Source organism: Tamandua tetradactyla, chromosome 16 (genome assembly GCF_023851605.1).
Source record: "Tamandua tetradactyla isolate mTamTet1 chromosome 16, mTamTet1.pri, whole genome shotgun sequence".
Taxonomy (NCBI): domain Eukaryota; kingdom Metazoa; phylum Chordata; class Mammalia; order Pilosa; family Myrmecophagidae; genus Tamandua; species Tamandua tetradactyla.
Genome location: NC_135342.1, coordinates 34,094,133 through 34,120,111, shown reverse-complemented (window position 1 = coordinate 34,120,111; position 25,979 = coordinate 34,094,133). Strand labels below are relative to the sequence as shown.

Here is a 25,979-nt window from a genome sequence, read left to right as displayed (position 1 = left end):
TGCCAGGGCCAGGGCCATCCCTGAGAGTCATCTCCCACACCGCCAGGGAGACTTTCACCCCTGAATGTCATGTCCCATGAAGAGGGTAGGGCAAAGGTTTCACTTGCGGAGTTGGACTTAGAGAGAGAGAGAAGCCACATCTGAGCAACAAAAGAAGTCCTCTGGACGTGACTTTTAGGCTCTGCTCACTCTTTCTGTTTTGTATAATACACCATATATACAAAGCAAAGAAAGAAAAAAGCAATAGTTTTCAAAGCACTCTTTAACAAGTAGTTACAGGACAGATCCCAGAATTTGTCATGGGCTACCATACCATCATCTCAGATTTTTCCTTCTAGCTGCTCCAGAACATTGGAGGCTAGAAGGGATAAATATTTTTTTAATCATCACAATTGGCTTTTTTTCCTTTTTTGTGAAAAATAACAAATATACAAAAAAAAAAAGCAATAAATTTCAAAGCACAACACAACAATTAGTTTAGAACAGATTTCAGAATTTTGTATAGGTTACAATTCCATAATTTTATGTTTTTATTTCTAGGTTCTCTAAGACACTGGAGACTAAAAGAAATGGCAATATAATGATTCAGCAATCATACTCATTTCTTAAACCCTTCCTTTTCTGTATAACTCTACCATCACCTTGGATCGTTCTATTCCACTCTTTAGGGGTATTTGGGCTATGCCTATTCTAACTTTCTCATATTAGAAGGGGCTGTCAATAATATGGGGTAGGGAGACAGAACTAGCTGATGTTCTGCAGAGGCTGGCCCCTATAGATTTCAGGACTTATCTGGTCCAGGGACCCTTCTGGAGGTTGTAGGTTTCTGGAAAGTTACCTTGGTGCATGGAACCTTTGTAGAATCTTATATATTGCCCTAGATATTCTTTAGGATTGGCTGGAATGGTTTTTGGTTGGTTTGGTAAGCAATGTCTAACTGAAGTTTGTGTAATAGTGACCTCCAGAGTACCCTCTCAACTCTGTTTGAACTCTCTCAGTCACTGATACTTTATTAGTTACACTTCTTTCCCCCTTTTGGTCAGGATGGTATTGCTGATCCCATGGTGCCAGGGCCAGACTAATCTTGGGAGTCATCTCCCATGCCACCAGGGAGACTTTCACCCCTGGATGTCATGTCCTGCCTGGAAATCTACCACTGAATGCTTCTAGTGTATTTTTTTGGAGGGGTGGTGGTGCATGGTCCGGGAATCAAACTAGTGCATTTTTAATCTCCATTATTGTTTTTAACTCCTGTTAAATTCTGCTATGCTCCTTTTTAAACTTTCTAATTCTTTTTGCTCACACATTGTCTTCCTTTGGCTCCTTAAATTGACTTAGGAAATTTGACAGAACATCTTTGATGAGTTGTTTCACTGTCTGTAAGTTCTCTGACATTTTAATCTGTTCCTTTGAATAAGTCATCTCTTCCTGCTTCTTTGTATGGCTTGCAATCTTTTGTTGATGGTCTGGGTATTTGACTGTTTTGGTGTGCCAATTGCGGAAGTTAGTTTCTCTTGGCCAGGGTTTTAATGTAGATTGGCTTCAAGCTTGGTCCTATGTATACTGAACCTTTAGAGCAGCCTGTGTTAACATTAGAATTTTCTCAGGTCCTTCTGTACCTGCCCCTTGTCCTGGACATATGTAGCAACTTTTAAGATTACTCTATTATGTGTTACTGTTTCCCTCCAGGAAAGCATTTCTTCTCCTCTATTTCTCTTCCAGATTCCGAGGATATTCTGTTTTCTTATATTCAAATTATCCTTCCCAGTGGCTATGACTCACTCAGCTTTTTTCCCATGATCTGGGCCACCTCTTCACTCCAGCTTTCAGCCCTGGGTCCATCCTGCCTTACAGCAGTTCAGTTTCCCCTTTTCACGTCGTTTTCCCTCCTCCAGTAACTTCCACATTATGGGATCCCGACCGACAGAGCCAGATGGAGTCAGTGTTCAAAACACCTGATTTCTTCATTTAGGTATACCAGCAATTAAGGACCAGGCTATGAGTTTGCATAAGCTTGTGGACAGTTCCACCACATGTCACTCTGATTCCAGGGGACCACTCTGTATGTGCATGCATGCCAACCACTAGGGTCCTGCTGTGGGACCATGTGGCCTTGTGTTCCCATGCCTGAATGCGTGTAGGACTCTATGTTGCTGCCCTGGGTGGCTCTGTGGTCAATGGCCATGGCAGGAAGCGCCTAGGCTGGAGCACTGCCTCTGTGTGTCTCTTAAGCCATGCAGGACTGAGGTTGGGGGAGTGGTATAGACTGGCAAACCCACACTGCTCCCCTATCTTTTTGGTATGGTTTATACTTTGTGGTTATTTTTTCCTTCAACTGAGTGTCTGTGGAGGCTTTGTCTAGTGACTATCATCCTCCAGATTCAAGTAAGTAGTATCCATCTCCCCTTTTATTTAAATTCCCTAAGGGGAAACATTCCCAGGGATGTCTTTGGCAGCCATCTTGATGACCTGATTTCCCATAATTGTTCTTTTTATGTGGCCGTTTTAAAATATTTGTCAGATAATTCTAATATCTCTGTCATCTTGGTGTGGGCATCTATTGTCTTTTTTTCATTCAGGTTAAGATTTCCCTGGTTCTGGGTATGACATGTAACTTTCAATTGTATCTTGGGCATTTGGGGGGTTATTTAATGAGACTCTGCATCTTATCTAAACCCTCTATTTAGGTACCTTTCTCTGACACTGCTCTGGCAGTGGAAGAGGGCATTGACTTGCTACTGCCAGAATGAACACTGAAGGCATGATGCTGAGTGAAATAAGCCAGCTACAAAAGGACTAACATGGTATGATTTCCTTATAGAAATATCTAATACAAGCAAATTCATAGAGACAGAAAGGAAAGAGGTCACCAGGGGCTGGGGAAAGGAGAGTGGGGCTGCTGTTGCTGAATGGGTACAGATTTCTGTTTGGAGGATGAAAATGTTTTGGCAATGGATGGTGGTGATAGCAGCACAACACTGTGAACATACTTAATACCACCAAATTGTTCAAGAAATATGCCAAGAAAATTTAGTAAAATGAAAAATCAAAGAGACGGAAAAGAGGAGGAAAGAGGGAAGACACTTTGAGGACTGGGTTTCTTTAAAAAACCAAACAGGATTTTAAAAAGAGAGAAGAAAGAAAATGAGGAGCAAATGAAAATCAACACCAATATTAAATCCACATAAAACTAAAATGTAAAATCAAAAGTAACCAATAAAACAAAAGAAACAGGCCTAGAGAGCTTTACTAGAAAATTCTGCCACTCCAAGAACAAATACATGGTATGGGCCTGTGACAGGGAGCTTGGCGACCACACCTTTTCCGCTGCAATGCTTCCTCCAGGATTTCCTGCTTGTCCTGCAGCAGCCGATGCAGGTGCCTCATCTCGCGCTTGTATTGAGCTGTCTTGCCAGCAAAGTCCTCCTGCTGCTCTGTAAGGCGGTGACTGATGTTCCCCAGCTTCAGTGCTGCCTGCTTTTTGTACCCCTAGGGGAGAAAGAGAGATCGAGTGAGCAAGGGGGCACCACCAGGTACCCAGGGGGATAGCACCTCTACCTACTTCTTAGGCTATTAGAGGCCACAAAATTGAGCAAATACAAAATAAGTCTGATCCAGAAGGGCAATTTTGGATTATGAACGTCATAAAAAGTGATACATGAACTTTAGGTACTATAAAACCAACTTCTAAATTGTATAATGCCTTATCTTTTTAAATTTGCTATAAACAAAATAAAAACATAAAATATCACCATTACATAATGAACAGGATGTTTTCACAAATGAATCTGCTTTTGCATTTTTCCTCTAGAATAATTTTTACCCCTTAGATAGCTAGTAACTTAAGAACTAAAGCTGACACTTTAATTTCCCAAGGAAGCTGCAGGTCAGGCCTGACGAAGTCTGTTGCTCTCTATAGTCAAACAGATGACTGAGTAAAAGTCTAATTCATTTTATTTCCTGCTTTCATTTTTATTAATTTCAAATATCTAAGGTATTAGGTATTTAAAGTTATGAATTTCCTTCTGAGCATTTCTAAAACTGTTGCCACAAAAGAGTCTATGTAATGCTTTCATCAATTTTATTTTAGATATTCTGAAATTCGGTTCACATTTGCCCTCAGACCCAGTAATTATTTAGTACATGGGTTTTACATTTCCAGGTGAAAGAACATTTTTGCTTTCTGATTTTGTTTATTAATTTCTATTTTTTGTTTTTATGATTAATAAATGTATGTTTTGTTTGTGGCCAATCTATATGATCATTTTTTTTTTTACTGTTCTCTGTATATACAAAAATATACCTTATTTGTTAACTATTCTATATTTTCACTTATTTTTATTTAACCATTTTCTCTTCCTTTATACCCTGCAGTTTATAAATTATACACTTTATAAATCTGATGCTGTATTATTTAGTGCATTCAAAACTATTATATATTGGGGTTCGTTCCCTGGAGCCAGCCATGCCAAAAAAACCAAGCAAACCCAACTATTATATATTGTACTTGTTAGTATTATTGAAGACCCCTTCGTTTTTTTTTTTGGTCTCATTTAGTACTTTTGGTCCGAATTCTCTCTGGTAGATGTAAAGACTGTAAACTTTGCTTTCTTTGTGTGTGTGTAAATCTGGGTTATCTTCACCATTCATTCATTTTTTGGGTACATGGTCCAGAAAACATACCTGGGTCTCCTGCATGAAAGGCGGGCACTCTAACTACTGAACTGCCCATGCACCCCCATCTTTTTATTTTTAATCTCTCTAAGATACTTTGTCAGGTAGTAAATCTTCACACAAATACAGTCCATACATGGTCTGTAATCAATGGCTCAAGATATCATCACATAGTTGTGTATTCATCACCATGATCATTTTTAGAACATTTGCATCACTCCAGAAAAGAGAAAGAAAGAGAAAAAACTCATACATTTCATACCCCTTACCCCTCCCTCTTATAGACCACTAGTATTTCCATCTACCCAATTTATTTTACACCTTATCCCCCCATTACTTATTTTTTATCCATACTTTTTCACTCATCTGTGCATGCCCTGGATAAAAGGTGCAGTCACACTGTAAAAGCTATATCATTATACAATTGTCTTCAAGAATCAAGGCTACTGGAACACAGCTCAACAGTTTCAGGTACTTCCCCCTAGCCACTCCACTCCACCATAAATTAAAAAGGGATATCTATATAATGCATAAGGATAACCTTTTGACTGTGTGAAATCTTTCAGCCACTTAAACTTTATTTTATCTCATTTCTCTCTTCCCCCTTTTGCTCAGAAGGCTTTTTCAATCCCATTATGCCAGGTCCAGCTCATCCTGGGAGTTCTGTTCCACAGTGCCAGGGAGATTAACAGCCCTGGGAGTCATGTTCCACATAGCGGGAAGGGCAGTGAGTTCACCTGCCAAGTTGGCTTAGAGAGAGAGGCCACATCTGAGCTACACAAGAGGTTCTCTAGGGGTGGATTTTAGGCATAATTATAAGTAGGCTTAGCTTATCCTTTGCAGGAATAAGTTTCATAGGGACAAATCCCAAGATTAAGGGCTCAGCCTATTGATTTGGTTGTCCCTACTGCTTGTGAGAATACAAGGAATTCGCCAAATGGGGAAGCTGAATATTTCCTCCTTTCTTTCCAGACCCCCTAGGGAACTTTACAAATACTTATTTATTCACTGCCCAAATTACTCTGGGATGTATCAGGGCATCACGCTAACCTGGACAAACCAACAAATCTCACAGTCTATTCAAAATTCCATGGACTTATGGCGTTCAACTAAACTGACCACACAAGTTATATTAGGTAATGCACTACCCAAAATACAAATTTTGAATGAAGTAAACCTCTCTTCCTTTGGTCTCACACAGAAGTTGAAGTTTAAAATAAGGACCATATCATCCTTTACCCTGTATTCTAATATACATTAGTCCTATCCAAATCAGCTTCATTCATATCTCTAGTCAAAGTCTGATCCATTTTTCAACTTTTTAAACAGTTTCTATATGGAGTATTGCTGACTTTCATAGCTTCAGAGCTCTGACTCTGAGTCTCTGATATCATCCAAAATTTATTGGAATGACCAGATTATATACAAACAGCTCAGTTATCTCAGAATTTAGAAATAACAGTTACAACTCCTGAATATATGTGATTGATGTAAGAGTTTACAATCTAGGACCCTTTACAATAGGTCCTGTGGTAGTTAGATTCAGGTGTCAACTTGGCCAGTTGAAGGTGCCTAGTTCTATTGCTATGGATATGAGACAATGGCATGTGAACCTCATCTGTTGGTGATTACATCTGTAGTTGCCTAGGAGGTGTGCCTGCTGCAATGACTGATGTTTGATTTAATTGGCTGGAAGCTTAAATGAGAGAGCTCAAAGTAGCACAGCCCAAGTAACTCAGCATACCTCAGCTCAGTACTCGCAGCTCAGCCCAGGCCTTTGGAGATGCAGAAAGGAATCGCCCCAGGGAAAGTTGTTGGAACCCAAAGGCCTGGAGAGAAGGCCAGCAGAGATCACCCTGTGCCTTCCCATGTAAGAAAGAATCTCAGTTGAAAGTTAGCTGCCTTTCCTCTGAAGAACTATATATAAACTAAATAAGTCCCTTTTTATTGAAAGCCAATCCATCTCTGGTGTGTTGTATTCGAGCAGCTAGCAAAGTAGAACAGATTTTGGTACCAGAGATTGTGGTGCTGCTGCAGTTTGCAAACACCACTCATGCTGGACCAGTTTTTGGGTGGATAAGGGGAAGATTTTGGAGGAACTGTGAAGAGAATGATGGAGAAGTCCTGGAATGCTTGAAAAGATCGTTGGTGTAAACGGAATCACTGCCATCTGGACAAAGGAAGACAGAGAGGGACAAATTTGAGTTTGCAGAGTGAGAACAATGGAAGCTCAGGTCTGAAGCCAAGAAACCTCAGGCCAGGAGAATGGACCCACCCATATACATGGAGAGGGTGAGTTTGTTCTGAAGGGTGAGGACGAGTCTCCCACCTTGTTGCAGTGGAAAAGCCGTGTATCCTCAGGCCTTGGAGAAGGTACAGCAGGCTCCTTGGGGACTGGGGAGAGTCCGGCTGCCACAAAATGGAGGGGTTGAGCGTGTGCCCCAGATATAGCAGACAGCCCAAGTGTGGCCCCAATGCTTGGAGAGGGTGGGGCCGAGAAAAAGGTGGTCTCCTCAATGTCCCCCAAGGTTAATTCAGAAAGAGGTGGGCCACTGCATAGGCCCTTGGAAAGGGTGGGATTGCCACTCTCTAAAGCTGAAGGATAGATGACTTTCAGACTTTGAAATTCAATGGAGTTTGCTCTGCAGGTTTTCAGAACTGTTTGGGTCTTGTGACTCCTGTGTTCCTTCCAATGTCTCCCTAGGGAAATGAAAACATGTATACTGTGACTGTCCCTCCTTTGCATATTGGCACCAACTTGCTTTGAGATTCATAGGTCCATAGCCAGAAGAGAATTTTTGTCAGTTTAATATCGTTTAAGGTACTTTGTATAGTTGCCAAGTTGACAAGGGGTGGACATGTGGTAGTTAGATTCAGGTGTCAATTTGGCCAGTTGAAGGGGCCTAGTTCTACTGCTGTGGACATGAGCCAATGGCATGTGAACCTCATCTGTTGCTGATTACACCTGCAGTCAGCTAGGAAGCGTGTCTGCTGCAATGAATGATGTTTAATTGGCTGGAAGCTTAATGAGAGAGCTCAACGTAGCATAGCCCAAGCAACTCAGCATACCTCACCTCAGCCTACCTCATCTCAGCACTCGGAGCTCAACCCAGGCCTTTGGAGATGCAGAAAGGAATCACCCAGGGGAAGCTGTTGGAACCAGAGGCCTGGGGAGAAGGCCAGCAGAGATCGCCCTGTGCCTTCCCATGTAAGAAACAACCTCAGTTGAAAGACAGCTGCCTCCCCTCTGAAGAACTATACATTAAATAAGTCCCCTTTTATTGAAAGCCAATCTGTCTCTGGTGTGTTGCATTCTGGCAGCTAGCAAACTAGAATAGGCCCCAACCTGATAACCTATGCTTTTTTTTTTTTTAATTTTTAAAAAGTTTTAAATTTTTTATTAATTAAAAAAAATTACAAGAAACACAAACATTCCCAACACATACACTCAGCAATTCACAATATCATCACATAGTTGCATATTCATCATGATCATTTCCCGGAACATTAGCATCAATTCAGAAAAAGAAATAAAGACAACAGAAAAATAAACAGAAAAAAAAATTTTACAGGCCATACCCCTTACTGATCCCTTTCATTGATCCCTAGCATTTCAAACTAAATCTATTTTAACATTTGTTCCCCCTATTATTTATTTTTATTCCATATGTTCCTCTCATCTGTGGACAAGGTAGATAAAAGGAGCATCAGACACAAGGTTTTCACAATCACACAGTCACATTGTGAAAGCTATATCATTATACAATCATCATCAAGAAACATGGCTACTGGAACACAGCTCTACGTTTTCAGGCAGTTCCCTCCAGCCTCTCCATTACATCTTGGATAGCAAGGTGATATCTACTTAATGCATAAGAATAACCTCTCGATTCTGTTTGGAATCTAATCTCTCAGCCATTGACACTTTGTCTCATTTCACTCTTCCCCCTTTTGGTCGAGAAGGTTTTCTCAATCCCTTGATGCTGGGTTTCAGCTCATTCTAGAGTTTTTCTCAATCCCTTGATGCTGAATGTCAGCTCATTCTGGGATTTCTGTCCCACGCTGCCAGGAAGATCCACACCCCTGGTAGTCATGTCCCACATAGACAGGGGGAGGGTGGTGAGTCTGCTTGCTGTGTTGGCTGGAGAGAGAGGCCACAACTGAGCAACAAAAGAGGTTCTCTTGGGGGTGACTCTTAGGCTTAATTTTAAGGAGGCTTGACCTATCCCCTGTGGGGTTAAGTTTCATATGAACAAACCCCAAGACTAGGGGCTCAGCCTATAGCTTTGGTTGTGCACACTGCTTGTGAGAATATCAAGAATTCAACTTGGGGAAGTTGAGTTTTCCCCTGTTCTCACCATTCCCCGAAGGGGACTTTGCAAATACTTTGCCACTCACTGATCAAATCACTCTGGGATTCATCAGGGCATCACCTGGAAAAACCAACAAAATCTCATGTCCTATACAAGGTTCCATGTACTTAAGGTGTTCAATCAACTATCTACATAAGTTATATTAGGAGATGCACTAGTCAAAGTATAGATTTCTACCAAATAAACATTTTTTGCTTTCATCTCACACATTAGTTGAAATTTTAAACTATTAATTACAATCTATTTTCAGCACACTGCAGTAATGACATTCTTTTGTTCTTCCTCATGCAAAAACATTTTTTAAATTTGTACATTTAGGCACCATCATTATACACTCTAGGCATTCCTAGATTACACCATTTCAATCTTTATCGTCTATCTTTCTTTGCGATTTCATTTATGCCCCAGCCCTCCTCGATCATTCTCACATGCAGTGTTTTAACATAATTGTATTACAGTTAGGTAATACTGTGCTGTCCATTTCTGAGTTTTTATATTCAGTCCTGTTGCACAATCTGTATCCCTTCAGCTCCAATTACCCAGTATCTTACCCTATTTCTATCTCCTGATGGTCTCTGTTACCAAGGAAATATTCCAAGTTTATTTACTAATGTCAGTTCATATCAGTGAGACCATACAGTATTTGTCCTTTTGTTTCTGGCTAATCACACTCAGCATAATGTCCTTAAGGTCCATTCATGTTGTTATATACTTCATAATTTTATTCTGTCTTAACAGCTGCATAATATTCCATCTTATATAAATGTCACAGTTTGTTTAGTCAACTGTCTGTTGATGGACATTTTGGCTGTTTCCATCTCTTGGTAACTGTTAATAATGCTGCTATAAACATTGGCTTGTAAATGTCCATTTGTGTCCTTGGCCTCGTGTCCTTTGAGTAGAGACAGCATATAGATGGGTCCTGTTTTTTAATCCATTCTGCCAGACCATGTCTTTTGATTGGAGAGTTTAATCCATTAACATTCAGTGTTATTACTGCATGGGTAGTACTTTCTTCTACTATTTTGCCTTCTGTATTTTATATGTCATATCTAATTTTCCTTCTTTTTACCTTTACTCATAGTCTTCCTTTCTACACTCTTCTCCACACCTCTCTCTTCTATCTTCATATCTGTCTCTAGTGTTTCCTTTAGTATTTCTTGCAGACTGATCTCTTGGTCACAAATTCTCTCAGTGATTTTTTGTCTGAAAACGTTTTAATTTCTCCCTCATTTTTTTAAAACTTTTTTTATTAATTAAAAAAAATTAACAAACAAAATATTAAGATATCATTCCATTCTACATATACAATCCAGAATTCTTAATAACATCACAAAGTTGCATATTCATCATTTCTTAGAACATTTAGAAAAAGAAAAAGGCAATAGAAAAAGAAATAAAACAATAATAGAGAAAAAGATTATAGATACCATACCCCTTACTACTTTCATTTACTACTAGCATTTCAAACTACATTTAACATTTGTTCCCCCTATTATTTATTTTTATTCCATATGTTCTACTCTTCTGTTGATACAGTAGCTAAAAGGAGCATCAGACACAAGGATTTCACATTCACTGCTCATCATGTTGGATGAACAGAGAGGCCACATCTGAGCAACAAAAGAACCTCTCTTCCCCTCTCTCCAGCCAACATGATGGGCAGTCTCACCACACTCCTGCTTTCTGCGTGGGACATGACTCCCAGGGGTGTGGACCTTCCTGGCAATGTGGGACAGAGATCCTGGAATGAGCTGAGACTCAGCATCAAGGGACTGAGAAAAACCCTAGAATGAGCTGAGAATTAACATCAAGGGATTGAGAGAAATTCTCGACCAAAAGGGGTAAGAGTAAAATGAGACAAAGTGTCAATGGCTGAGACTCCAAACAGAGTCAAGAGGTTATCCTGGAGGTTATTCTTATGCATTAAGTAGATATCACCTTGTTGTTCAAGATGTAGTGGAGAGGCTGGAGGGAACTGCCTGAAAATGTAGAGCTGTGTTCCAGTAGCCATGTTTCTTGATGATGATTGAACAATGATATAGCTTTCACAATGAGACTCTGTGAATGTGAAAACCTTATGTCTGATGCTTCTTTTAGCTACAATATCAATAGAAGAGTAGAACATATGGAATAAAAATAAATAATAGGGGGAACAAATGTTAAAATAAATTCAGTTCGAAATAGTGGTAAATGAAAGCGAGGGGTAAGGGATATGGTATGTATAGTCTTTTTTTTCTCTATTATCATTTTATTTCTTTATCTGTTGTCTTTTTATTTCTTTTTCTAAATCGATGCAAATGTACTAAGAAATGATGAATATGCAACTATGTGATGACATTAAGAATTACTGATTGTATATGTAGAATGGAATGATATCTAAATGTTTTATTTGTTATTTTTTTTTAATTAATGAAAAAAGTTAAAAAATTAAAAAAAAGAGGCTCTCTTGGGGGTGACTCTTAGGACTAAATTTTAAGTAGACTTGAACTATCCTTTGTGGGGTTAAGTTTCATATGAACAAACCCCAAGACTGGGGACTCAGCTTGTAGCTTTGGTTGTCCACACTGCTTGTGAGAATATCAAGAATTCAACTTGGGGAAGTTGAGTTTTCCCCTGTTCTCACGATTCCCTGAAGGGGACTTTGCAAATACTTTTCCACTCACTGATCAAATCACTCTGGGATTCATCAGGGCATCACCTGGAAAAACCAAGAAAATCTCATGTGCTACCTGAGATTCCAAGTACTTATGATGTCCAATCAAACTATCTACATGAGTTATATTAGGAAATGCTCTAGTCAAAATATAATTTTGCAAAAAACATTTTTTGCTTTAGTCTCGCATATAAGGTGACACTATAAAGTATTAATTGTCATCTATTTTCAGCACCCTGCAATGACATTCCTTTGTTCTTCCTCATGCAAAAATATTTTTAAAATCTGTACATTGTACATTTCACTATTATTATACACTCTAGGCATTCCTAGATTACACCATCTCGATCTTTAACATCTATCTTTCTTTCTGATTTCATTTATATCCCCAGCTCTCCTCCCTCTATCATTCTCACATGCAGCTTCATTCAGTGTTTTAACATAATTACATTACAATTAGGTAGTTTTGTGCTGTCCATTTCTGAGTTTTTGTATCCAGTCCTGTTGCACAGTCTGTATCCCTTCAGCTACAATTACCCAATATCTTACTCTGTTTCTATCTCCTGATGGTCTCTGTTACCAATGACATATTCCAAGTTTATTCAGTAATGTCAGTTCATATCAGTGAGACCATACAGTATTTGTCCTTTAGTTTTTGGCTAGTCTCACGCAGCATAATGTTCTGAAGGTCCATCCATGCTGTTACATACTTCAAAACTTTATTCTGTCTTAAAGCTGCATAATATTCCATCATATGCATATACCACAGTTTGTTTAGCCACTCGTCTGTTGATGGACATTTTGGCTGTTTCCAACTCTTTGCAATTGTACATAATGCTGCTATAAATATTGGTGTGCAAGTGTCCGTTTGTGTCTTTGACCATAAGTCCTCTGAGTAGATACCTAGCAATAGTATTGCTGGGTCATATGGCAATTCTATATTCAGCTTTTTGAGGAACTGCCAAACTGCCTTCCACAGTGGTTGCACCATTTGACATTCCCACCAACAGTGGATAAGTGTGCCTCTTTCTCCACATCCTCTCCAGCACTTGTCATTTTCTGTTTAATTGATAATGGCCATTCTGGTGGGTGTGAGATGATATCTCATTGTGGTTTTGATTTGCATTTCTCTAATGGCCAGGGACACTGAGCATCTCTTCATGTCCCTTTTGGCCATTTGTATTTCCTCTTCTGAGTAGTGTCTGTTCAAGTCTTTTTCCCATTTTATAATTGGATTGGCTGTCTTTTTGTTGTTGAGTTGAACAATCTATTTATAAATTCTGGATACTAGACCTTTATCTGATACGTCGTTTCCAAATATTGTCTGCCATTGTGGAGGCTGTCTTTTTACTTTCTTGATGAAGTTCTTTGATGCACAAAAGTATTTAATTTTGAGGAGCTCCCATTTATTTATTTATTTCTTCAGTGCTCTTGCTTTAGGTGTAAGGTCCATAAAACCACCTCCAATTCTAAGATATATAGGATACCTCCCTACATTTTCCTCTGTTTTATGGTCTTAGGCCTAATGTTTAGATCTTTGATCCATTTTGAGGTAACTTTTGTACAGGGTGCGAGATACAGGTCCTCTTTCATTCTTTTGCATATGGATATCCAGTTCTCTAGGTACCATTTATTGAAGATACTGTTCTGTCCCAAATGAGTTGGTTTGGCTGCCTTATCAAAGATCAAATGTCCATAGATGAGAGGGTCTATATCTGAGCACTCTATTCTATTCCATTGGTCAATATAACTATCTTTATGCCAGTACCATGCTGTTTTGACCACTGTGGCTTCTTAATATGCCTTAAAGTCAGGCAGCGTGAGACTTCCAGCTTCTTTTTTTTCCTCAAGATACTTTTAGCAATTTGGGGGACCCTGCCCTTCCAGATAAATTTGCTTATTGGTTTTTCTATTTTTGAAAAGTAAGTTGTTGGGATTTTGATTGGTATTGCATTGAATCTGTAAATCAATTTAGGTAGAATTGACATCTTAACTATATTTAGTCTTCCAATCCATGAACACCGTATGGCCTTCCATCTATTTAGGTCTTCTGTGATTTCTTTGAACAGTTTTTTGTAGTTTTCTTTGTATATGTCTTCTGTCTCTTTAGTTAAATTTATTCCTAAGTATTTCTTTTAGTTGCAATTGTAAATGGAATTCGTTTCTTGATTTCCCCCTCAGATTGTTCATTACTAGTATATAGAAACACTACGGATTTTTGAATGTTGATCTTGTAACCTGCTACTTTGCTGTACTCGTTTATTAGCTCTAGTAGTTTTGCTGTGGATTTTTAGGGTTTTCGACATATAGTATCATATCATCCGCAAACAGTGATAGTTTTACTTCTTCCTTTCCAATTTTGATGCCTAGTATTTCTTTTTCTTGCCTAATTGCTCTGGCTAGAACTTCCAGCACGATGTTGAATAGCAGTGGTGATAGTGGACATCCTTTTCTTGTTCCTGATCTTAGGGGGAAAGTTTTCAGTTTTTCCCCATTGAGGATGATGTTAGCTGTGGGTTTTTTCATATATTCCCTCTATCATTTTAAGGAGGTTCCCTTGTATTCCTATCCTTTGAAGTGTTTTCAACAGGAAAGGATGTTGAATCTTGTCAAATGCCTTCTCTGCATCAATTGAGATGATCATGTGATTTTTCTGCTTTGATTTGTTGATATGGTGTATTACATTAATTGATTTTCTTATGTTGAACCATCCTTGCATACCTGGGATGAATCCTACTTGGTCATGATGTATAATTCTTTTAATGTGTTGCTGGATTCGATTTGCTAAAATTTTGCTGAGGATTTTTGCATCTATACTCATTAGAGAGATTGGTCTGCAGTTTTCTGTTTTTGTAATATCTTTGCCTGGTTTTGGTATGAGGGTGATGTTGGCTTCACAGAATGAATTAGGTAGCTTTCCCTCCACTTCAATTTTTTTGAAGAGTTTGAGCAGGGTTGGTACTAATTCCTTCTGGAATGTTTGGTAGAATTCACACGTGAAGCCGTCTGGTCCTGGACTTTTCTTTTTGGGAAGCTTTTGAATGACTGATTCAATTTCTTTACTTGTGATGGTTTGTTGAGGTCATGTATTTCTTCTTGAGTCAGAGTGGGTTGTTCATGCCTTTCTAGGAACTTCTCCATTTCATCTACATTGTTGTATTTATTAGCATAAAGTTGTTCATAGTATCCTGTTATTACCTCCTTTATTTCTCTGAGGTCAGTGGTTATGTCTCCTCTTCCATATCTGATCTTATTTATTTGCGTCCTCTCTCTTCTTCTTTTTGTCAATCTTCCTTAGGGCCCATCAATCTTATTGATTTTCTCATAGAACTAACTTCTGGTTTTATTGGTTTTCTCAATTGTTTCCAATATTCCATATTCTCAATTTCATTTATTTCTGTTCTAATCTGTGTTATTTCTTTCCTTTTGCTTGCTTTGGGGTTAGTTTGCTGCTCTTTCTCCAGTTCTTCCAAGTGGACAGTTAATTCCAGAATTTTTGCCCTTTCTTCTTTTTTGATATAGGCATTTAGGGCAATAAATTTTCCTCTTAGCACTGCCTTTGCCGCATCCCATAAGTTTTGATATGTTCTGTTTTCATTTTCATTCGCCTCGAGATATTTACTGATTTCTCTTGTAATTTCTTCCATGACCCACTGGTTGTTTAAGAGTGTGTTGTTGAGCCTCCATGTATTTGTGAATTTTCTGGCGCTCTGCCTATTACTGATTTCCAACTTCATTCCTTTATGATCCGAGAAAGTGTTGTGTATGATTTCAATCTTTTTAAATTTGTTCAGACTTGCTTTGTGACCCAGCATATGGTCCATCTTTGAGAATGATCCATGAGCACTTGAAAAAAAGGTGTATCCTGCTGTTGTGGGGTGTAATGTCCTATAAATGTCTGTTAAGTCTAGCTCATTTATTGTAATATTCAAATTCTCTGTTTCTTTATTGATCCTCTGTCTAGATGTTCTGTCCACTGATGAGAGTGGGGAATTGAAGTCTCCAACTATTATGGTATATGTGTCTATTTCCCTTTTCAGTGTTTGCAGTGTTTGCCTCACGTATTTTGGGGCATTCTGGTTCAGTGCATAAATATTTATGATTGTTATGCCTTCTTGTTGAATTGTTCCTTTTATTAGTACATAGTATCCTTCTTTGTCTCTTTTAACTGTTTTACATTTGAAGTCTAATTTGTTGGATATTAGTATAGCTACTCCTGCTTTTTTCTGGCTGTTATTTGCATAAAATATCTTTTCCCAACCTTTCAGTTTCAACCTATGTTTATCTTTGGGTCTAAGAAGTGTTTCCTGTAGACAGCATATAGAAGGATCCTGTTTTTTAATCCATTCTGCCAGTCTATGTCTTTTGATTGGGGAGTTCAATCCATTAACATTTAGTGTTATTACTCTGTGGGTAGTACTTTCCTCTACCATTTTACCTTTTGTATTTTATATGTCATATCTAATTTTCCTTCTTTCTACACTCTTCTCCACACCTCTCTCTTCTGTCTTTTCGTATTTGTCTCTAGTGCTCCCTTCAGTAATTCTTGCAGAGCTGGTCTCTTGGTCACAAATTCTCTCAGTGACTTTTTGTCTGAAAATGTTTTAATTTCTCCCTCATTTTTGAAGGATAATTTTGCTGGGTATAAAATTCTTGGTTGCAGTTTTTCTCTTTTAGTAATTTAAATATATCATCCCACTGTCTTCTCGCCTCCATGGTTTCTGCTGAGAAATCTACACATAGTCTTATTGGGTTTCCCTTGTATGTGATGGATTGCTTTTCTCTTGCTGCTTTCAAGATCCTCTCTTTCTCTTTGACCTCTGACATTCTGACTAGTAAATGTCTTGGAGTACATCTATTTGGATCTATTCTCTTTGGGGTGCGCTGCACTTCTTGGATCTGGAATTTTAGGTCTTTCATAAGAGTTGGGAAATTTTCAGTGATAATTTCTTCCATTGTTTTTTCTCCTCCTTTTCCCTTCTCTTCTCCTTCTGGGACACCCAGAACACATATAATTGTGCGCTTCATATTATCATTCAATTCCCTGAATGCCTGCTCATATTTTTCCATTCTTTTCTCTATAGTTTCTGTTTCTTTTTGGATTTCAGATGTTCCATCCTCCAGTTCACTAATCCTAACCTCTGTCTCTTGAAATCTACCATTGTAGGTTTCCATTGTTTTTTTCATCTCTTCTACTGTATCTTTCATTCCCATAAGTTCTGTGATTTGTTTTTTCAGACTTTCCATTTCTTGTTTTTGTTCATTCCTTGCCTTCTTCATATCCTCACTTAATTCACTGATTTGGTTTTTGATGATGTTTTCCATTTCTGTTCATATATTCTGAATTAATTGTTTCAGCTCCTGCATCTCATTTGAACTATTGGTTTGTTCCTTTGACTGGGCCATATCTTCAATTTTCCTGGTGTGATTCATTATTTTTTGCAAGCATCTAGACATTTAATTACCTTAATTAGTTTATTCTCGAGACTGCTTTCACTTATCTTACCTAGGGTTTTCTTGCTAGATGAGTTTGTTTTCTATCTGTTCTTTGACCTTCAGTTCAGCTTTTTCTGGGCCTCTAGCTTAAGTTTTGTTTAACAGAGGGTAATTTTTCAGTTCTTGTTTTCTTGTTTCTTGTCCTGCTTTAAGGTGCCTTTTCCCTCCCCACCCTTAGGAGTGTCTACATAGGTATTACAGACTCCAGCCGGGTTTTCCCAGACTAAAGTGGCCTCCTATCAGCGGGAAGGAGTGACATGTGTCAGTTTTCCTTGAGGGTGGAACCCAGAAGGTTGAACAACTTTCCTGTGAAGTCTCTGGGCTCTATTTTTCTTATCCTGCCCAGTATGTGGCGCTTGTCTGCCTGCGGGTCCCACCAGCAAAAGATGTTGTGGCTACTTTAACTTTGGAAGGCTCTCCCTGCTGAGGGAGTGGTGGAGACAGAGGAGAGGTTGTAGGCTGGTTTTAATGGCTTCAAATTTCCCAGCCCTGTGGTGTGAATCCTTGATGGAGGGATTCCACCAGAGTTGGGCTTCACCTCCATTTCGTCCCCTTTCCTCTTTTTCAGTTAGCCCAATAAGCACTCTCCACCTTGACCCATTTTGCCTGAGCTGGAGGCCTATTTTTAGTAGTCAGAATTTGTTTATTAATGCCACAATTGGTGTTTGGTTGGACTCAGTCCCTGCTACTGTTAGAGTGTCTTTCCTTTCCCTTCGGGAAGCTGTCTGGGGGGAGGGGCGCAGGGTGCCGGCCACTGCGGCTTGGTCTCCCTCATTTTTGAAGGACAATTTTGCTGGATATAGATTTCTTGGTTGGCAGTTTTTCTCTTTTAATAATTTAAATATATTATCCCACTGTCTTCTCACCTCCATGGTTTCTGCTGAGAGATCTGCGCATAGTCTTATTGGGCTTCCCTTGTATGTGATGGATTGCTTTTCTCTTGCTGCTTTCAAGATCCTCTCTTTCTCTTTGACTTCTGACATTCTGATTATTAAATGTCTTGGAGTATGTCTATTTGGATCTATTCTCTTTGGGGTGCGCTGCACTTCTTTGATCTGTAATTTTAAGTCTTTCATAAGAGTTGGGAAATTTTCATTGATAATATCCTCCATTAGTTTTTCTCCTCCTTTTCCCTTCTCTTCTCCTTCAGGACACCCACAGCACGTAAATTCGTGCGCTTCATATTGTCTTTCAATTCCATGAGTCCCTGCTCATATTTTTCCATTTTTTTTTCCTATAGTTTCTGTTTCTAGTTGGATGTCAGATGTTCCGTCTCTCGAAATCTACCATTGTAGGTTTCCATTGTTTTTTTCATCTCTTCTACTGTGTCTTTCATTCCCATAAGTTCTGCGATTTATTTTTTCAGATGTTCAGTTTCTTCTTTTTGTTCTTTCCTTGCCTTCTTTACATCCTCCCTCAATTCCCTGATTTGGTTTTTGATGAGGTTTTCCATGTCTGTTCGTACATTCTGAATTAATTGTTTCAGCTCCTGCATTTCATTTGAATTGTTGGTTTGTTCCTTTGACTGGGCCATATCTTCAATTTTCCTACTGTGATTTGTTATTTTTTGCTGGCATCTAGGCATTCAATTACCTTAATTAGTTTATTCTGGAGATTGCTTTCACTTCTTTTATCTAGGGTTTTCTTGCGGGATGAATTTGTTGTCTATCTGTTCTCTGACATTCCATTCAGCTTTATCTGGACCTTTAGCTTAAGTTTTGCTTAACAGAGGAGAATTTTTCATTTCTTGTTTTCTTGTTTCTTGCCCTGCTTGTGTGGTGCCTTCCCCCCCACACACACACTTAGGAGTATCTACTTAGATATTATAGACCCCAGCCAGATTTTCCCAGACCAAACTGGCCTCCTATCAAGAGGAAAGAGTCACCTGCGTCGGTTTTCCCTGAGGGTGAGACCCAGCAGGTTGAAAGATTTTCCTGTGAAGTCTCTGGACTCTGTTTTTCTTATCCCGCCCAGTATGTGGTGCTTGTCTGACTGCAGGTCCCACCAGCATAAGATGATGCAGTACCTTTAACTTTGGAAGACTCTCCTTGCTGGGGGCATGGTGGAGACAGAGGAGAGGTTGTAGACTGGTTTTAATGGCTTCAAATTACCAAGCTCTGGTGTCTGAATTCCTTGATGGAGGGATTCCACCTGGTTGGGGCTTCACCCGTCCCCTGGGGAAGGCACAGGTTCCAGATAAGCCCCCCAAAAGCTCACTTCTGCCTATGCCTGGGGCAGTTGCAGCCTGAAAAGTCCTGCCACTGTATCCAGAGGCAGTCAAGCCTTTGTAGATATACAGCCACAAAACCTGTTTCCTTCTCTTTTTTTCCCCCCCTTTTCCTGTCAGTCCTGCCCCCTTGGCGCCGGGGCAAAAATGAGCTACCTCCGCTTTCATCAGGTTCACCTAAACTGGGGGCCTACTTTTAGTAGTCAGAATTTGTTAATTATTTCCACAATTGGCATTTGGTTGGGCTCAGTCCCTGCTGCTGGTAAAGTCCTTTCCTTTCCCCTCTGGGAAGCAGCCTGTGGGGGAGGGGCGCTGGCCCCCGCAGCTTTGGAACTCACAGTTCTGGGGGTACTCACAGCCGGTCCAGCTGGTCCAGACTGGGGTACGCTGTGTGTCTGGTCACTGACTTGGCCCCAGGAGCTGTTCTGTACTGTTTTTGGTTATTTAGTAGTTGTTCTGGAGGACGAACTAAAATACACATGTTGTTAAGCCGCCATCTTGACCCGGAGCAACCATAACCTATGCTTTTGATTGCAATTCACTGAGTTTTTATATTACAGTTAATCCCTATGAGCGAGGCATGATAGTATGTCTTTTTGTTTTTGACATTGCATTCAACATACAGTCATTAAGGTTCATTCATCTAGCTACATGTCTCAGAACTTCATTCCTTCTAGCGGCAGTGCAGCAGTCCATTGTATGTTTATATCATAGTTTCCTCTTCTTTCCCAGTCGTTGTAACCTTCAGCCACCTCCATTCTTTGTGAATCACGAACACTGCCACCATAAACAACAGTGTGCAAATGTCCACTCATGTCCCCACACAGTTCCTCTAGGTATATACTAAACAGGATTTCAGGATCATATATGGCAATCCCACCCCTAGCCTCCAGTGGAACCACCACACTGCCCTCCAAGGGTTGTAGCTCTCAGTTCACCTACTGACAGTGAATAGGTACATCTCTTTCTCACATTTTCTCTAGCACTTATTTCTCTCTGTTCATTTTTAAACACTTTTATTCGCACATCCAACCTAAGTAAATAGGCATGCCTTTGCCATTATACTATGAAGAGTTGTTTTTTTGTTTTTTTTTTTTCCTGGGCAGGCACCAGGAATTGAATCTGGGTCTCCGGCATGGCAGGTGAGAACTCTACCTGCTGAGCCACCATGGTCCATCCAAGACATTTCCTTTTTTTCCACAAAGAATCCATACTCTTCCTCCATGCCTGCCTCCACCTGTTGACATTTAGTTTTGTCACAATGCCTTTGTTATATTTACTATGGAAGCATATTAAAATGTTACTGTTGACTATAGACTGTAACTTGCATTGATTGTACTTGTACCATATACCATCCATTTTCAATGCCTTACAGTATTGACATTCACTTGTTCTCCCTCCACAAAAACATTTTTATATTTGTACATTTAATGCCATCACTGTCTATTCTAGGCATTCCTAAATTATATCATCTCAGTCTTTATTCTCTTTCTTTCCTTCTGGTTTCAAACGTGCCCCCAGCCCTCCTCCCTCAACCATACTCACATTCAGCATCATTCAGTGTACCTACATTATTGTGCTACCATCAGGTAGTAGTTCATTCATTAATGTTAGTCCATTAGTGAGACTATACAGTATTTGCTCTTTTGTTTTTGCCTAATCTCACTAAGCATAATGTTCTCAAGATTCATTCATTCATTCACATTGTTACATGCTTCATGACTTTATTCTGTCTTAAAGATGCATAATATTCCATCGTATGTATATACCATAGTTTGTTCAGCTACTCATGTGTTGATGGACATCTGGGTATTTCCATTTCTTGGTAATTGTAAATAATACTGGTATAAACATCAGTGTGTAAATGTCTGTGTCCTTGCCCTCAGGTTCTCTTAATATATATCTAGTAATGGGATTGCTGGATCATATAGCAATTCTATACTTAGCTTCCTGAGGAACTGCTAAACTGCATTCCAAAGTGGGAGTATCATTTTACATTGCCACCAACAGTGGTAAGTGTGCCTCTTTCTCTACATCCTCATGGAGTACAAATTAATTTTCCATAATGAGTAAATTAAGCTCATTTACATTTATTTATATGAGGTTTGTTTAGTCTCAGTTGTTAATTTCTCCTCTATTGTCTTATTTATATGTATTTTTAAAGACTTTATAATGGGGTCTGTTTTCTTTGTTCTTCTTTTGGTATTGCAATTCTTCTACTTAAGAAGAATCTCTTTTGATCCTTGTGGTAATCTTCACTCTCAGGTCTTTATACAATGTGTCTGTAGTCCCCTCCTTTTAGATACTGTGGTGGTTTGATGCTAATGTACCCACAGAAAACATGTTCTTAAATCAAATCCATCCCTATGGGTGTGAACCCATTGAAAGAAGCACCGTTTGATGAGGTTACTTCAGTTAAGGTGTGGCCCAACCCAATCAGGATGGGTCTTAATCCTGTTACTGGAGTCCTTTATAAGTGGAACGAAATTTAGGCAGAGAGAGAGAGAGAAAATCATGGGAAGCAAGAGGCTGAATATCAACAGAACCAGGAAGAGAAGGGAAATGCTGCCATGTGTCAAGTCAAGGACCAAAAAGCACCTGCAGCCAGCCCCTGAATGCCAGTCCTTGGGAAGAAAGCATCACCTTGATAACTCCTTAATTTGGACTTTTTCCAAACCTCAAACCCGTGAGTGAATAAATCCCCATTGCTTAACCCAACTCATGTTAGGGCATTTGCTTGGGCAACCAAGGAAACTAAAACATGTAGTACCCATTGGCTACCTACCAAAAGTAACAATGTTAGCTCACAATAACCTTTTCCTCACTCCTCCCCTCACTCTGTTCCACCACCTAATTATAGTCACCGGTATATTATTTTTGGCATGTACCTTTATAAACACCAAAATATGTTTAAACTTTATTTAGATATACTTAAGCTTCTACAACTAAATTTTCAGTTTTAAATGATATCTTTTGGGTTATTACATGTGAAGCAATAACCAAGCTTATTATACTTTCTATCTTTCTTCTCTCTTTGCCTATCACTTTTCCTCTGGTTGCATTATTTCTACATTATCAGAAAATATTTACATTCTATTCTATCAGCCTATCCCACATTAAAACTTAGTTCATAGTTAAATGTATCCATTGCTTACTGTCAGTCCTTTTGCTGAGGTTTTCCTAATCATTTCTTGCTTGCTGGACTCAAAGTCTGATTGATACTTAAGAGAGATTTACGGAAAAAAATGTTCCTAGAGTTCTTATGTGTTCAAGACTGTCTGAAGGGCAGCGTAGTTGGATGGAAAGATCACTGGCTTATACTACCTTTCCTGGAGTAATTATAGCTGTTATTCCATTGTTCTCTGTCATTCAGCACTACTGTGGAAAAGTGTGATGCCAATCTGATTTTCTTTCTCTTGGTCTTTGCCCAGGATATTCTTCTTGTATTTTAAAATCATATACTGGGATATATCTTGGGGTCAATTTTCTGGGTCCATTTCTGGACAATTTTTCCTAGGTACATAATGTACCCTTTCCATTGATAGTCAATCTTTTTTTTCTTTTTAACTTTTTACCTTGAAATATTTTCAAACTTACAGGACAGTCACAAAAATAACACAAACTTCATACAGAGAATTCTAGTTTACCTCTACCCCCTAAACACCTAGATCTACCAATATTAATATTTTATCATGATTGCCAAATTATTCTATCTATCCATCTATCCACTAATCTATTCATCAATCCATTTCCTGATCATTTGAGTGTAGGTTGTATACATCATGCTCCTTGAACTTTTACTACGGCCATGTACATTTCCTAAGAGTAAGGATTTTCACTTAGGTAACCACCTTAAGTGGCTTATCCACACAATGAGTTAAGAGAGCAGCTCTAGCGCAAAGGGCAAGGCCTCTCTGATCCTTTCTGCATATGCACTTTGTCCTGGCAATGTGCATTTGTCCCCTGGAATTATCCTACTTACACGGATACAAATGTCTCTTCTTCCCTAGGAAACAGTTTCTTCTTGGTCCTGGGTACTGCACTATATGTTGTATAGCCAAAAATCCCTTGCCCCAGGCGGTCACTTGACTGCTGTCCTATAGTGGCCTGTAGGAGAGTTCTGTGAACTGCCTTCTACGTGCAAGGAATGTTTTGTGATGGTAAGTCCCTCAAGCCACCACCAGACAGACTGCCATCACCATGCAGACATGTCTGGTCCCTTTATGTACTAGAGGGTTACTCTGCACCCTCTGGAACTGGGATCAGGGATCTATACTGGGAGTGCAGGCCAGCTGTAAGCCAAGCTGGTGACAAATGGGGTAAGGGCCGGCCAGGGCACCATAAGCTCCTACCACTTTTAAGTAGCTTTCTTCTTGATTCAGCACTTGCCCTGTTACTGCAGTCCTTTAATTCTTTCCTGGAGCTTTGGAAAGGATGTTTCTGCCAGTTCTTGCTGGTCATTCAAAGCTTCTGCAGTGGGGACAGAGCCCTGAAGCATCTCACTCCACATCTTGATATCAATTGGGCCTTTCACTCTTTTACTTCAGAAGTCTTATTGTTATGATTTAGAACAGATTAAGTTCCACTGCTCCAATTTCTTCTTGGGGACTGCAACAACAGGTATGCTGGCTCACCCAGAGTTATCTTCTGGATCTATCACTGTGTATCAAATTAATTTTATCTTTACTTTTCTCTTATTGTCGTTTCCTTTCTCATTTCTATGCCATGCCCCTTGGTGTGCTCTTTTTTTTTTTTAAATTTTTTTATTAATCAAAAAAAAGACAAGAAATTAACACAACATTTAGAAATCATTCCATTCTACAAATGCACTCAGTAATTCTTAGTATCATCACATAGATGTATGATCATCATTTCTTAGTACATTTGCATCGATTTAGGAAAAGAACTAGCAAAACAGCAGAAAAAATATAGAATGTTAATATAGAGAAGAGAATTAAAATAATAATACTAATAATATATATATATATATATAAAGGAAAAAGAAAAAAAACAAAAACAAAAGATACAAACACACAAACAAACAAACAAAAAACCATATTTCAGGTGCAGCTTCATTCAGTGCTCCAACATAGTTACATTACACTTAGGTATTATTGTGCTGTCCATTTTTGAGTTTTTGTATCTAGTCCTGTTGCACAGTCTGTATCCCTTCAGCTCCAATTACCCATTATCTTACCCTGTTTCTAACTCCTGCTGGTCTCTGTTACCAATGATATATTCCAAGCTGATTCTCAAATGTCGGTTCACATCCGTGGGACCTTACAGTATTTGTCCTTTAGTTTTGGGCTATACTCACTCAGCATAATGTTCTCTAGGTCCATCCATGTTATTACATGCTTCATAAGTTTAGTCTGTCTTAAAGCTGCATAATATTCCATCGTAGGTATACGCCACAGTTTGTTTAGCCACTCGTCTGTTGATGAACATTTTGGCTGTTTCCATCTCTTTGCAATTGTAGATAATGCTGCTATAAACACTGGTGTGCAAATGTCCGTCTGTGTCTTTGCCCTTAAGTCCCTTGAGTAGATACTTAGCAGTGGTATTGCTGGGTCGTAATCCATTCTGCCATTCTATGTCTTTTGATTGGGAAATTCAGTTCATTAACTTTTAGTATTATTACTGTTTGGATAATATTTTCCTCTACCATTTTGCCTTTTGTATTATATATATCATATCTGATTTTCCTTCTTTCTACACTTTACTCCATACCTCTCTCTTCTGTCTTTTCATATCTGACTCTAGTGCTCCCTTTAGTTATTTCTTGCAGAGCTGGTCTCTTGGTCACAAATTCTCTCAGTGACTTTTTGTCTATAAATGTTTTAATTTCTCCTTCATTTTTGAAGGACAATTTTGCTGGATATAGGAGTCTTGGTTGGCAGTTTTTCTCTTTTAGTGATTTAAATATATCATCCCACTGTCTTCTAGCTTCCATGGTTTCTGCTGAGAAATCTACACATAGTCTTATTGGGTTTCCCTTGTATGTGACAGATTGTTTTTCTCTTGCTGCTTTCAAGATCCTCTCTTTCTCTTTGACCTCTGACATTCTAACTAGTAAATGTCTTGGAGAACGCCTATTTGGGTCTATTCTCTTTGGGGTGCGCTGCACTTCTTGGATCTGTAAATTTAGGTCTTTCATAAGAGTTGGGAAATTTTCAGTGATAATTTCTTCCATTAGTTTTTCTCCTCCTTTTCCCTTCTCTTCTCCTTCTGGGACACCCACAACACGTATATTTGTGCGCTTCATATTGTCCTTCAGTTCCCTGATCCCCTGCTCAAGTTTTTCCATTCTTTTCCCTATAGTTTCTGTTTCTTTTTGGAATTCAGATGTTCCATCCTCCAGTTCACTAATTGTAGCTTCTGCCTCTTTAGATCTACCATTGTAGGTATCCATTGTTTTTTCCATTTTTTCTTCTTTGTCCTTCACTCCCATAAGTTCTGTGATTTGTTTTTTCAGATTTTCTATTTCTTCTTTTTGTTCAGCCCATGTCTTCTTCATGTCCTCCCTCAATTTATTGATTTGGTTTTTGAAGAA

General features: G+C 39.0%; 1 protein-coding gene across 1 annotated transcript in view; it reads right to left on the bottom strand.

The window, feature by feature from the left end:
- The window catches only part of CEP89 (centrosomal protein 89), a 215,418-nt gene that overhangs the window by 16,751 nt on the left and 172,688 nt on the right, over nucleotides 1-25,979 (bottom strand). The window contains exon 18 of the mRNA XM_077132246.1: nucleotides 3,320-3,489. Within this exon, the coding sequence (XP_076988361.1) occupies nucleotides 3,320-3,489 (170 nt within the window). The remainder of the gene's footprint in view (nucleotides 1-3,319; nucleotides 3,490-25,979) is intronic.